This window comes from Heptranchias perlo, chromosome 9 (assembly GCF_035084215.1).
Source record: "Heptranchias perlo isolate sHepPer1 chromosome 9, sHepPer1.hap1, whole genome shotgun sequence".
Lineage (NCBI taxonomy): Eukaryota > Metazoa > Chordata > Chondrichthyes > Hexanchiformes > Hexanchidae > Heptranchias > Heptranchias perlo.
The window spans coordinates 53,129,366-53,143,370 of record NC_090333.1 but is presented as its reverse complement, the minus strand read 5'-3'; the positions used below and the strand labels follow the sequence as shown (position 1 = coordinate 53,143,370).

The 14,005-nt window shown below is 37.8% G+C and overlaps 1 protein-coding gene across 3 annotated transcripts in view; it reads right to left on the bottom strand.

Annotated features, from left to right (window-relative positions):
* The window catches only part of kifap3a (kinesin-associated protein 3a), a 181,056-nt gene that overhangs the window by 121,675 nt on the left and 45,376 nt on the right, over positions 1 to 14,005 (bottom strand). For all 3 annotated transcript variants that reach the window (XM_067990449.1, XM_067990448.1, XM_067990447.1), the window contains exons 8-9: positions 8,651 to 8,749; positions 7,860 to 8,038 (exon numbers count right to left, since the gene is read on the bottom strand). In XM_067990449.1, coding sequence (XP_067846550.1) covers positions 7,860 to 8,038; positions 8,651 to 8,749 — 278 coding nt within the window. The remainder of the gene's footprint in view (positions 1 to 7,859; positions 8,039 to 8,650; positions 8,750 to 14,005) is intronic.

The window sequence follows — 14,005 nt, the reverse complement described above, 5'->3', positions numbered from 1 at the left end:
TTGAATATTGCTTTCTTAGCATGTAAAATTCTTTCCTCTTCAAACTTTCAGGCTTTTGTCAACACTGCAGCTTGGAGACTTCCACAGTTTTGAGATGGGGTAGTCAAGAAATTATTAATTTCTGAAGGTACTTTCTTTTCCCCATTGAACAGAATGGCTCAGTGATTGATTTTTCCTAAAGCTCTGAAGGTTTCAATAGTAGTTTTTAGTTGTAAAGACACAAATGTTTGTTTGTTTGGTTGGATTTCACAAATATAAACAGCTATTGGTTAGGGGGAAGAGACACAGAAGGAAATAGTACACAAATTATATGCATTTAACTCATGTCGTTAGACTACTGCAGCTTGGAGACTGCCACAGTTTTGAGATGGGGTAATCAAGAAATTATTAATTTGACAAAATTTTCTCTAACTTGCCCTCCTTGGCACAGTTCTACCAATATACCCTTCACCAATACCATTTCTCCAATTGAAAATGCTTTTCAAAAAGCATTTGTTTTTCTCAGGTTCTAAGGATGTCCCAGCTTCCCTGGTCATATCAAAAGATTAGAATTTGGTCAGGCAACGTTTAGCATTTACTGAATAAAAGCAGTTCTTCTATCTCTTTTAGCAATGAGCATTTAATTGCAGTGTTTAAAATATTTTATGCCTCAGAACATCCAACAAAATTCTCTGCAAATTTTGAATATTGATAAACTAGAGTGAAAGAAAACACATGTAACCTTTCACCATTTCTTAAATCACTACGTTTTGGAATTTATTTTTCTGCAGAAGTACAACTCCAGCCTTCAAAAAGGATTTTTTTTTAAATGCCACATCATCTGTTTCAACACCACACAAGCAGCTGACAATTGACACCTGAATAGCAAATTTATTGAGGAGAGGGTGAAGGTGGTATAAGAATATGTAATTTCACAGCAGGAATTTAATCAAGTCTTTATATGGGAAACATCAAACAGTTTTTGTGATTGTAAAAACTACCTATGTGGTATTTGTAAAACAAATCCCAGGATTTGGTAACAATAAAAAGACAGCTAACATACAACTGAATTTGTTTTGCAGGAGAGCAGAACTGTAGAAACAGCACAAATTATCAAGAGTCATTCCAGAGTACCTAGGCCTACTAATTTTTACATATTCAGCAGGAATCTCACATGAAAGATTGTGATCCCCCCACCCTCTCACTTCAGAATTACAGGGTCCTGAGAGCAAGAAACAGTCAGGGAGGCTCGGCTATTCAGCATTCATGGCAATAGTGAAAGCTCTCTATTAAAACAAGTTTTAAGAGTTCTTTTACTATCGATACGAATGCTGGGTTAGCTGTACCTCCATAACTGTATCTACTGTACTTCCATAGCTATCTCTTGCCTGCTTTCCTTCAGCCAGGGGAAAAAAAACAGAAAAAAAACTTGCAAATCCCACTGCCAGGCAGAGCTGTGAAGTGAGACAATGAAAGAAAGGAAACATAAGAAATATAATAAAATCCACTTGTTGATCCCTGGTGCTCATGTGACAGCTGCACCGTTGCTCCTATAACCATGTTTATGCTTTTGTTGTGAGTAAACACCACAGGTTTAAGCCTTGTGGCTGAAAATCTCATATCTAAAATTCGTCCAATGCTGACAACTGCAAGTACTACAGCTTGGTCACAAACCACCGGTTAAAAATTACTGAATTCCATAACCTGTACTGTACTTTGTTTAGTATTTTAGTATCTTCTACTTCAAAATGTTTAAAAATATGAGTAGAACAAATACTTTTTTGTTGTAGAAAATTTAAAATGGTAGCTTTTCTGGAAAACCTGCTATCTGATACAAGGAAGAAACTCAAGTCTAAATATTATTAGAATGACTAGCAGGGAACATTGATTAATTAGCATGAAACAGACAGCATAATGTATTTGCCACATTTGTTAGACAGCAACTGTCAGCCAACCTGCATGCAAGTTTTACTTCTAATAAATCTTACCTACTTTTCAAAAAAGAATTAACAAGCTCACAGCTATACTGACAATACCTGTATTTCCTTTCGCCATATTTAATATGAATGAAACATTTGAATCCTCACTCTTAAAAACATCAGAATGCAAGATTTTTCTTTTAACTGCTCCACTGAGATTGTGATTTATATTTCAGTGGATGGTAAAGAGACACAAAACTAGCAAGTCCATTAAGTATTAGACAGGTTTGTCCTTGAAGTACAGTACTACCATCCATCCATTCAGTCACAATTCCAACAGAATGAAAGAACAGTTTGGTCATTCCACTTTGATGTGCACCATGGGTGTAGAATCTTTTATAGCTGAAAAGCTTTGACCTGTAGTAAGAAACTACTGTCAGATGCATTTTACAGTAGCCAGAACAAAATTCACACCAGATGTAATATTTAATTTGCTGCATTATTATACACTATGTAGACGTCTACTCACAACCAGAAAGGAAACCAGCACTAGACAGCTGACCTTGGTCAGATCAAACTGCAGTATCTGTGGATATATTTCAGTTTATATTGAATTCTGTTTTACAATCTACTATGAAACACTTCCTACTATGAAACTCTTAAAGGAATTTTGCATAAACTTTGAAACACTTTTATTCCATTGACATCACCCATTGTTAAAGCAGGCTAAAATCAGATATGTTCTTTTTTCTAGAAATTATACTGTGCTGAACCATCTCGATCCACTCTGAACATTAATTCTCAAATAACCATCACTGACAAATATTGTACCCCTGAGCCTCCCATGCCATGGATCACTCCAGGAGGGTAAGCTGATTCCTCCTCCCAGAATCAGCTCAGCACTGCTTTACAACTGGCTGCAGTAAGCTCGCAATAGCAGCAAGGAACAACATGCAATTCCTTGCTGCAAAGAAGTCCCCAGGTCCATTTAGTCCTCCCTCTCTGCAATTTAGGGAGGCAATTATGTGGGAAAGTGCAGGAAGAAATGCAAGGAAAGACTGTAATTCTGTTTAAATGTTTAAAATGCATGAGTTACGCTGATGTTGGATTAACACCACAGAACTGTAATTATCTAACACTGATAAAACACTTTAAAACACATTTCTGTATTTTTGAAATACAAATGTTCTTCCATTAGATTTCACCAAGTTCATAAGTACTGTATACAAAACGTGAAATGGAGGGACATGTAATGTTAAGGAAACAATTGCTGTATGAATATTATTTATCGCCAGAGAAAAGTGAATTTTTTTTTTAGTCATACTACAATCGGATACCTATTCATGAACACAACCAGTCCTGATCTTTTTGTAGATACAGAAGTTTGTTGATGCATTAAAAGGAAACAGGGAAGGCAAGGAAATATTAATATACATACAGACCAGCGAGAGTTAAAAAAAGCAAGTCGCTCATTTTCCACCAACAAGCTTCATTCTTCATACAATACATTCACGGCACTCAGCTCTCTTCATTGAATACTTTATATATGATCTAATTAGAAAACATTTTGGTGAGTTGCCCACTTTCAATGAATTCCATACCACATGTACACAGGTGGGATGAAAAAGAAATTGAGAACTTGTGAGGACGCCGCACATGTGGGGGTCCATGTACAGATCATCTGGGTCTTAACCTAAAACATCTGCATGTCCAAATCGCTTTTCCTGTAACTCATTTTCAGCACTAAGCAGTGCTTAATGTCTTTATAGGTTTTTCTTGATGCAAAAGCATTAGGCTAATGACAAAACACATTGAAGAAAAGCTGGCTTTAATTACAATAAGGTTAAGATTTAGCACATCATTACAAAACATTTAAGGTCTTCAGACAGTCATACATAATCCCATGTTAGTTTCACATTTTTAATACCTCCAGGAAAAAAAGTTAGAAAGCATGCAACGATTACTTGTAATGTACTTTTAATGATTACGGTTATTAATGTTTAATAAGTAAATTGTATTTAAAGCCCTTTGGTTAACATGAAACATACGAGAAGATATAATAGAAACGCCCATTTACTTCACAGTTCTCAGTGGTATGAAATTAAGCTCGATATAAAATTAAACTAAAGCCTCTCATTCCCCACTTATGCCCAGTAGAAGCTCTATTTGGCAAGCGCATGTGGGTCCATTACTAATTCTAATACTAAAGTGATTAATTAGCTTTCTGTGAACACACAGCAAGCTACAAATGGGCCATTTTTTTTGTTTAAAAAAAGGGTTCAAAATCAACTGATGAAAGTTTCCCTTGATGTTAACATGCAGTTAAATGCTTCAAAATTAAATAGAAAAAAAATTAAAACTATTTGCCAGAGATTAACAATTTACCCTTTTATTAAAGTCATGCTTTCAGGCAGACAAACGTCTTATTAATATCCCCCTTAACAATTCATTTTTACCAAACGTCCACACAGTAAACAAGTACAAAAAAACTACAGCTCCTTTTCTGGGACACAATGAAATACACAAATCTAAGCTTGTAAACACATTAAAAAGTGCACTATTATTCAACACTAAACAAACCAGCATTTGGAAAAGCGGCAAGATTTGAAACAACTGTTCATGTTTCAGCTTTGATGAATGCCTCTGTTACTCACATAGGATTACTTCCAGGTGTGACTTTTCAAAGACTTCCAAAGCTGATTAAAAAGTATGAAAAGTCTGGAAAATTTATGAGTTACATTAACATGATATTTTCCTCCCGCTCCAAAAAATATAAAAAATCAGGCACACATTTATTTAACTTCCAAAAAAAAGTGACAGAATATAGAGAGAAACAGTCTGTATATTTTAGATAGAAAAAGGCCCAGTGGACCTCGGTGTCCAAAATCTGGACTTGTAGATGTAACTGTTCCTTGGCACATAGTACTACAGTACAATGATGTCAGAAGAACAGTCCAGGGGGGTGTTCCTTTGAAGGCTCAGTGGGTGGAACACTGCCTAGTGTGGTACCGAGGCACTGTGATGACCAGGGAAGTCCCAGATTTGAACCCCAAGTTGTACTAAGTAACTGATCCCAGCCAGAGTGGGTAAAAGAGCTGCAATTGGTTTCAGCATCTCAATCGGTAGCAATGGGAAAATCAGCAATAATTATCATCCCCAATGTCCGCAAGTGCAGGTGGCAGACAGGATTTGACTCAGTTCACAATCGAATAGCACATCCCACGTCCAACACTTGTTGTCTAGGATCATATGAAGAATGCGATGAGATACTGGAGGATTGCCAGCAGCCACAGAAGTATATCAGCAATTATGAGGTTAAAACATTCAAAAAAAATTACTCCAGGATGGAACCATTGTTACATGATGTATTTGAGGGTGTCTTTATTTATAGAACTGACTTTTCATAATTTTTTTTTTACACAAATCATATTCATACTTAATGAGTACACACAGGTGATGTACCATTAGATAGCTTGGATAAGTGCAATAATATTGTCTAGAATCGAATAGTTACTGAGCAGTAAAATGTTCACCTAATCTAGCCAGCCAGTTTAACAATGAATTGAACAACATTTGCAAATACGAAAGAGGCAGGAAATAAATTTATCTTCAGTCTCCATTTAGCAAGAGAATACTTATTAAAATTAATAGAAGAGGTTAGCTTTTTAATTTAAAACAAACTATGCTCCAATAGAATATACAACAGCAGTTACACAACCTGTCAGTGGCACTAAGCTACAGAATTGCTCATTATAATAACTAGCTCCTGAAAGAGAAAAAATACCAAAAGCAATGACAAATATTTAAAGCAAAAGCTTTAGCTAAATAAAACTTGAACGGAATTTTATTTTTGGATTGGTCATGCATACTTTGGTCAAATGCAAAAAAAACCTCTTTTCCTTTACTTTTCATTGTTTATAAAACTCTATAATTTGTCTATCTATAGTGCATGGTCTCAAATTTATTTTGACTTCTGAGCGCTCGGAAAATCTGATAAAGCCTCAGTGCTTTGTAAATACTTATTTGGTTTTAAAATTTGTAAATTGTTTTGTACAATTGTTAGCTGACAGTATATTGTACAGTAATTCAAATATTCATCTTAATTAAAAGAAAAACAAAATTCTTCAATCTTTGTTCCTCCTTCACCATGCCATCCACCTAAGAGCTATCTCCTTACAAGTGCTGACATAGTCACCTGAGAGGAAGCACTTTGAAGTGCAAGCAAAGTTTATTTATTCAAAATATTATTCATTCTCATAGTCCAGCTGAAATTAATTATGCTTACTAAGCGAGCTGGTCAAGTTCATACCAAAGCATAGTCCCCACCAGGTTGATTTCTTTATGTTCTTTCCTCCACCTCCCCCCTCCCCCACAACCCTGTTCCCTGGCTCTCTACTTCGTTAAAAACTGCTAACTTCTGAACAGAGGTTATCGACCTGAAACATTAACTCTGTTTCTTTCTCCACAGATGCTGCGTGACTTGCTGAGTATTTCCAGAATTTTCTGTTTTTATTTCAGGTTTCCAACATCTGCAGTATTTTGCTTTTGATTTCTTTATTGATTTGGCAGCATAAATAGCATTTTAGAAATTTAATTCAGTTTGGCCTTAAAGACCAAAAATATTGCTTTAACAGGACAATTTTTTTCAAAACTTAGTCTCCTTTTTTGGACAACAGTTGGCCCCTTGTTGACCTGATCGCCCTAAGATTAGCCAATTTCAGTGACTATGCATTGGTACCAGGTGTAGCTGGACATATCATGTACCAGCCCAGACTTTGTTTTAGTCATTCTCAGCTGTGAGTGTAGCTGGTAATGCTGGCATTGCCAATGACACAAAGATTGGTGGCATTGTAAGCAGTGTAGATGAAAAATAAAATTACAAAGGGATATTGATAGATTAGGTGAATGGGAAAAACTGTGGCAAATGGAATTCAATGTAGACAAATGTAAGGTCATCCACTTTGGAGCAAAAAAGGATAGAACAGGGTACTTTCTAAATGGTAAAAAGTTAAAAACGATGGATGTCCAAAGGGACTTGGGGGTTCAGGTACATAGATCATTGAAGTGTCATGAACAGGTGCAGAAAATAATCAATAAGGCTAATGGAATGCTGGCCTTTATATCTAGAGTAGAAGGGGGCAGAAGTTATGCTGCAGGTATACAAGACCCTGATTAGACCGCACCTGGAGTACTGTAAGCAGTTCTGGGCACCGCACCTTCGGAAGGACATATTGGTCTTGGAGGGAATGCAGCGTAGGTTTACTAGAATGATACCCGGACTTCAAGGGTTAAGTTACGAGGAGAGATTACACAAATTGGGGTTGTATTCTCTGGAGTTTCGAAGGTTAAGGGGTGATCTGATCGAAGTTTATAAGATATTAAGGGGAACAGATAGGGTGGATAGAGAGAAACTATTTCCGCTGCTTGGGGATTCTAGGAGTAGGGAGCACAGTCTAAATATTAGAGCCAGACCTTTCAGGAGTGAGATTAGAAAACATTTCTACACACAAAGGGTGGTAGAAGTTTGGAACTCTCTTCCGCAAATGGCAATTGATGCTAGCTCAATTGCTAATTTTAAATCTGAGATAGATAGCTTTTTGGCAACCAAAGGTATTAAGGGATATGGGTCAAAGGCAGGTATATGGAGTTAGATCACAGATCAGCCATAATCTTATCAAATGGCGGAGCGGGCTCAAGGGGCTGAATGGCCTACTCCTGCTCCTATGTTCCTATTTAATGTCCATTCTTAGTTGCAAATGATGACTGAGTGTCATGTTTTATCCCATTATTGGTCTGATTTGCACATTCTCAACCTCATTTTGACTTCTGGAAATCTTTTTTTAAAATGTTTTTTAAAAGAAAATACTAATTTCAACATGATAAACTATTTTGTGATGCCCGCAATTTTTCTTAATAACCCGGTCATGTACATGAACATTCTAGGAGCTCCAGTTGACCTACCATATCATTTTTGTTCTCCACAAAGACACTGAGTTTCTTTAGGAAGGACATCACTAGGATCAGCAACTCAAAGTTTTCTCGATCGAGTGATTTCACAAGCATGTGGACAATGTTCTTGTTCCTCATTTTCAGTTCAGTCCTTGTGTCTTCAGCCAGATTCAACAGAAGATAGAAAGCAACTAGTAAAGAACATACAAGAGGTTTGAAAAGAATCTAATAAAAACGCAAGGATTCTGTGCTACCATTAATCAATTCTGGACTATAAGTAATAGATATTGTTGTCTAAAACATAACAGAATTACACACAAGCACTTGTGATAAAAATAAGAAAACATATGAAACTAAACCAAATACAGCAACATATAGTATAACTGAAATGTTCAGTATACACCTTCCCTCACTCAAAACAAAACTACACATTAGGTACCATTTGTTTTTAAAATAGTAGTAGCACTACTGTTAAATGGAACTGAAAAAGTTTTCAATCATTCATATTAGAATTATTCAGAATTTCCATGCAAATACAAACAGAAATATTTATTTTCACTATACATCAACTTTTGGAGATATATCAGAACATAGTGGGGGGAGATTTCCTCAATTTGCTAATTCTAGCAAAACCATAAATGTTCGTACAAAGAAATGTTTGCTCAGATATCCTGCACTGATTTGATCCGAATGCAGGATATCTTATCCGATGTCTAAAAGGGAGCATGACTGATTATCAGAAGTTCCTTAATCCTACTGCTATGTCTTGGAGCAGTTTAACTTTTAAAACCAGCACTGCCTACCTCTCAACAGTTGCTCCTGCTTGATAACTAAACCCTGATATTTCTTGTATGTTTTCTCATAGTCTTTCTTCAGCATTTGGCTATCAGAATCATCTTCAAGTGAAGGCTAAAGTTAAGGAATCTACAGCCTTAGAAAGGGCATTGATTCAATGAATAACACTAGGATACCAGAGTTTTACTATTAGAAGCTGAATATGAAAAGTCAAAATTACAAAATCGGAATAATTCTGATAGAAAATCACCAAACATTTCCATTAAATTCATTTGTGTGATTAAATAATACCATAAATATAAAAGGTACTATACTTATATATTATTTAATCAATGAAAACAATGGGAAAATTGCTGTCTTAATTTAAATAAAGTACTGTAATGGGGAGAATTTTCAATATAAGGGACCCCTTTAGCTTAAAAAAAACCAAGCTGAATCACATCTAATTTTGCACACTGTACTTTTAAACACGCTATGTTCACTTACTCTGAACAGACCAGATCCACTGTCACCAACATTTTGCAGTGGGCATACTGAGAGAGTCATAGCCATCATTGAGGTAACCAAGCAGCTGACTGGGTAACTTCTTTCCTATTTAGAGTTGCAGGGAAGACTGAAGACGAGAAAATACTCTACCTCCCATGGTCCATTTGGAATATTTCTTTAAGCTGCAAATATTTTATTTTTTATTCTTCCTCCCTCCTCAAAACTTTCCTTCTTCTCAGTTATTTACATGATTATAATTTTTCTTTCTCCTCCTCCTAACTTCCCACAGTGGACTTGTAATTCTTTCTGAAGCAGTGATTGGTGTAGCACTGTCCAGGGTGTTTTTCCCCACTGTCAAGTATTCAATTACTAGCACCTTAATAAATGACCATTTGCAATGGTTCAGATCTGGCCAATTGACCAATTCTGGCCTTAATGTCAAAGGCCAAAATCAAAGACATGATACATCTTCGGTGGAGTAAACACCAATCCCCTTCAGTTGTACAAAAAAAACTTTTATCCCAAACAACTCTTAACTCTGAATCCCTCGATGGCCTCGCCCCTCCCTATCTCTGTAACCTCCTCCAATACTACAACCCTTTGAGATCTCAGCGCTCCTCCAATTCTGGCCACTTGCCCATCCCCGATTTTCATTGCTCCACCATTGGTGGCCGTGCCTTCAGCTGCCTAGGCCCTAAGCTCTGGAATTCCCTCCCTAACCTCTCTGGCTCTCTTACCTCCTTTAAGACACTCCTTAAAACCTACCTCTTTGACCAAGCTTTTGGTCTTTGGGACATTTTACCATGTTAAAATCACTATATAAATGCAAGTTGTTGTTGCACCGGATATAGTCGAGTTAAGGGAGTAGAAAACGGCAAGGGTGGGACACAGTGATAGTTCATAGAATTATACAGCACAGGAGGCCATTCAGCCTATCATGCCTGTGCCGGCACTTTGGAAGGGCCACACCGCTGCTCTTTCCCTATAGCCCTGCAAATTTTAGCCCTTCAAGTATTTATTCAATTCCCTTTTGAAAGTTGCTATTGAACCTGCTTCCACCATCCTTTCAGGTGGTGCATTCCAGATTATAGCAATTCACTGCGTAAAGAAATTAGTTTTCCTCATGTCATCTCTGGCTCTTTTGCCAATTACTTTAAATCTGTGTCCTCTGGTCATTGATCCTTTCGCCGCTGGAAACAGTTTCTTCTTATTAACGCTATCAAAACCCTTCACGACTTTGAATACCTCTATCAAATCTTCTCTTAACCTTCTCTGCTCTAAGGAGAACAACCCCAGCTTCTCCAATCTCTCCACATAACTGAAGTCTCTCATTCCTAGTCCCCTAGTAAATCTCTTCTGCACCCTCTCTAAGGCCTTAACATCCTTCCTAAAGTGAGGTGCCCAGAATTGGATTCAATACTCCAGCTGGGGCCTAACCAGTGTTTTATAAAGGTTTAGCATAACTTCCTTGCTTTTGTACGCTATACCTCTATTAATAAAGCTACAGATCCCTTATGCTTTTTTAACAGCCTTCTCAACTTGTCCTGCCACCTTCAAGGACTTGTGTACATACACACCCAGGTCTCTCTGTTCCTGTACCCACTTTAAAATTGTACCCCTTCGCTTAGATTGCCCCTCCTCACTCTTCCTACCAAAATGCATAGTTTCACGCTTCTCTGTGTTAAATTTCATCTGCCATGTGTCTGCCCATTTCACCAATCTGTCTATGTCCTCCTGAAGTCTGTTACTATCCTCCTCATTGTTTACTACATTTTCGAGTTTTGTGTCATCTGCAAACTTTGAAATTATGTAATGTAGACCCAAGTCCAGGTCACCAATATACATCAAAAAGAACAGTGGTCCTAATGCTGATCACTGGACAAAGCCAACGTATACCTCCGTCCAGTCTGAAAAACAACCATTCACCACTACACTCTGCTTTGTCTCAGCCAATTTTGTATCCACGCTGCCACTGTCTCTTTAATCTCATGGGCTTCAATTTTGCTACTTGTGGTACTTTATCAAACGCCTTTTGAAATACGCCATATACACATCAACCACACTACCCTCAACACTACCCTGAAGCACCTGTAGGGAAAAGCACTGGTTACATTCCCTTTGTCAATTGTAGCCTTTGTATAATAAAGGCTATTTAAATGTTTGTTTCACTTTCCCGATCACATCTTGCTCCACATCCAGGTGTGCAAAACCATGTACTTCATGTATTTTGTGCGCAGCTGGGTTCTCTATTCTGGTACAGATCTGTTAATGGTTTAAGCTTTGCACTGTTTATATTACAGACACAGCCAAGTAGCTCTTAGTGAATCCCTGGGGGATGCCATATATAAAGAGGGACTGTGAGCAAACTTTATTTTCCAGAGAGTTCTGGGGGCATGATTTGATTTTGCATTCTTCTTCATGTGACAGTGAGTGGAACAAAATGAGTGTGTTTGACAAGTTACTGAGCAAATCATGTTTCCTAATACTAATTTATGAAACTGACAAAAAAAATTATTCGAAAATTATGAAGGGGTTCAATAGGGTAGACAGAGAGAATATGTTTCCACTTGTGGGGGAATCCAAAACTAGGGGCCATAAATATAAGATAGTCACTAATAAATCCAATAAAGAATTCAGGAGAAACTTCTTTACCCAGGTTAGAATGTGCGACTCACTACCAAAAGGAGTAGCTGAGGCAAATAACATAGATGTATTTAAGTGGAAGCTAGATAAGTACATGAGGGAGAAAGGAATAGAAGGATATCTAGATAGAGTTAGATGAAGTAGGGTGGGAGGAGGCTCACGTAGAGCATAAACTCTGGCATAGTCCACTTGGGCCGAATGGCCTGTTTCTGTATTGTAAATTCTATATAACCTTCTCCGTTAATTCATCAAAGAACTCAATCAAGTTAGTAAAACATGATTTGCCTTTAACAAATCAGTGCTGGCTTTCATTTATTAACCCATATTTTTCCAAGTACCAATTCATTTTGTCCCAGATTATTGTATCTAAAAGTTTCCCCACCACCGACATTAGGCTGATTCGCCTGTTGTTGCCAGGTTTATCCCGCTCCCCTTTTTTGAACAGGGGTGTAACATTTGCAAACCTCCAGTCCTCTGGCATCACTCCCACATCTAGTGAGGATTGGAAGAGTGTGGCCAGAGCCTCCGCAATTTCCACCCGTACTTCCCTCAGCAACCTAGCGTGCATCCCATCTGGACCGGGTGACTTTTCTGCTTTGAGTTCCGCCAACCTTTTAAGTATCTCCTCTATCTATTTGTATCCTATCCAATATCTCTACTACCTCCTCCTTTACTGTGACATTGGCAGCATCCTATTCTTTCATAAAGATAGATACAAAGTATTCATTTAGTACCTCAGCCATATTCTCTGCCTCCACAAGAATATCTCCTTTTTGGTCTCTAATCAGCCTCACTCTTCCTCTGACTATTCTTTTACTATTTATTTGTTTATAAAAGACTTTTAGGTTCCCTTTTATGTTAGCCGCTAATCTATTTTCACACTCTCTCTTTGTCCCTTATTTCCTTTTTCAGTTCTCCTATGTACTTTCTGTATTCGGCTTGGTACTCTACTGTATTATGAACCTGACATTTGTCATAAACCTCCTTTTTCTGTTTCATTTTAATCTCTATCTTTATTTACCCAGGGAGCTCTAGCTTTGGATGCCATTCATTTCCCCATCGTGGGAATGTGTCTAGTCTGTACCCAAACTATTTCCTCTTTGAAGGCCTCCCATTGCTCAATTACTGTTTTGCCTGCCAATCTTTGGGAACAAGTGCAAAGAGCGAAGTGGTCAGAGATAGCTTTGTTAGTGAATGAGATAACAGGTGCAGAGAGGCCACACATTTTGGTGAGGTTGAGGGGGTCAAGGATATGGGTAAAGGATTTTACATGAAGGGTGAGATTGAGGGAGAACAGAAGCATTGGTAATTCAGAGGAGAGCGCACTACTGGACTTGAGAGGAAAATTGAAAACTCCCAAGATGAGGAGTCACTCAGTGCAGAGGCTAGGGGAAGCGAGATGAGAGGAGGTTGATGCGGTGATTGGAGACTGCCTTTCAAACAGAAGGGCAAGCCTATGTTAGGGGGAAATTTCTTGCAGACATTTCTAACACTAAATAACTAATATTATGGGCATATTTAGTAATTATTTTCCTATAATTATGTAATTTTTTGTATATTTGTCATGTTATAAAGGTTATTTCTAGCTGATCTGGGCAAAGAAAGAAAATGGCAATCAACAGTGTGATGGAGTTATTTGACCAATGATCTTTTAACTGATCGGCTTTGTGATACTTGCTGATTCCTGAATGGAAATTTTTAAAAAAATTTGACTTCAGTTTTTTGTTGGTTAGTTGTTCCTTGGTCTTACCCTTTGATTCATTCAGATATTTCATTGTTCAGATAAGTGGCTTGTGAGCTAATCATAACATTACACCCTATAGTCATGCGGGTCTGTATTTTCTGGGGCACATCTCTGGTGGAACACGACACAGCAGAGATGCGCCTGACCCTAGCCTAACATTCACCCTTGGAATAATTTACATTTTAGAGTCGGACTCTCCAGCCTTTGCCAGGGAGGCGCACTGAAATGGGGGTGGTGATGTAGGTGGCCTCCATGCTGGCTGCAGAAGTGGAAAAATATTTTTTACATTTTTCTGCCTGCTCCTTGGCCCACAGAAAGTGTCGCTCTGTGAATGCTTGCACAGGCATTAGCTCCACTGCCAACCTGGAGCATTGGACACCTAGGCCTAAGAGCCATCCCTTGTGTCCAGCATTCAAATGATCCAAACGCCAGGAAATGTATCAGGGAATGTAGTTCATAAGAAATAGGAGGAGTAGTAGGCCATACGGCC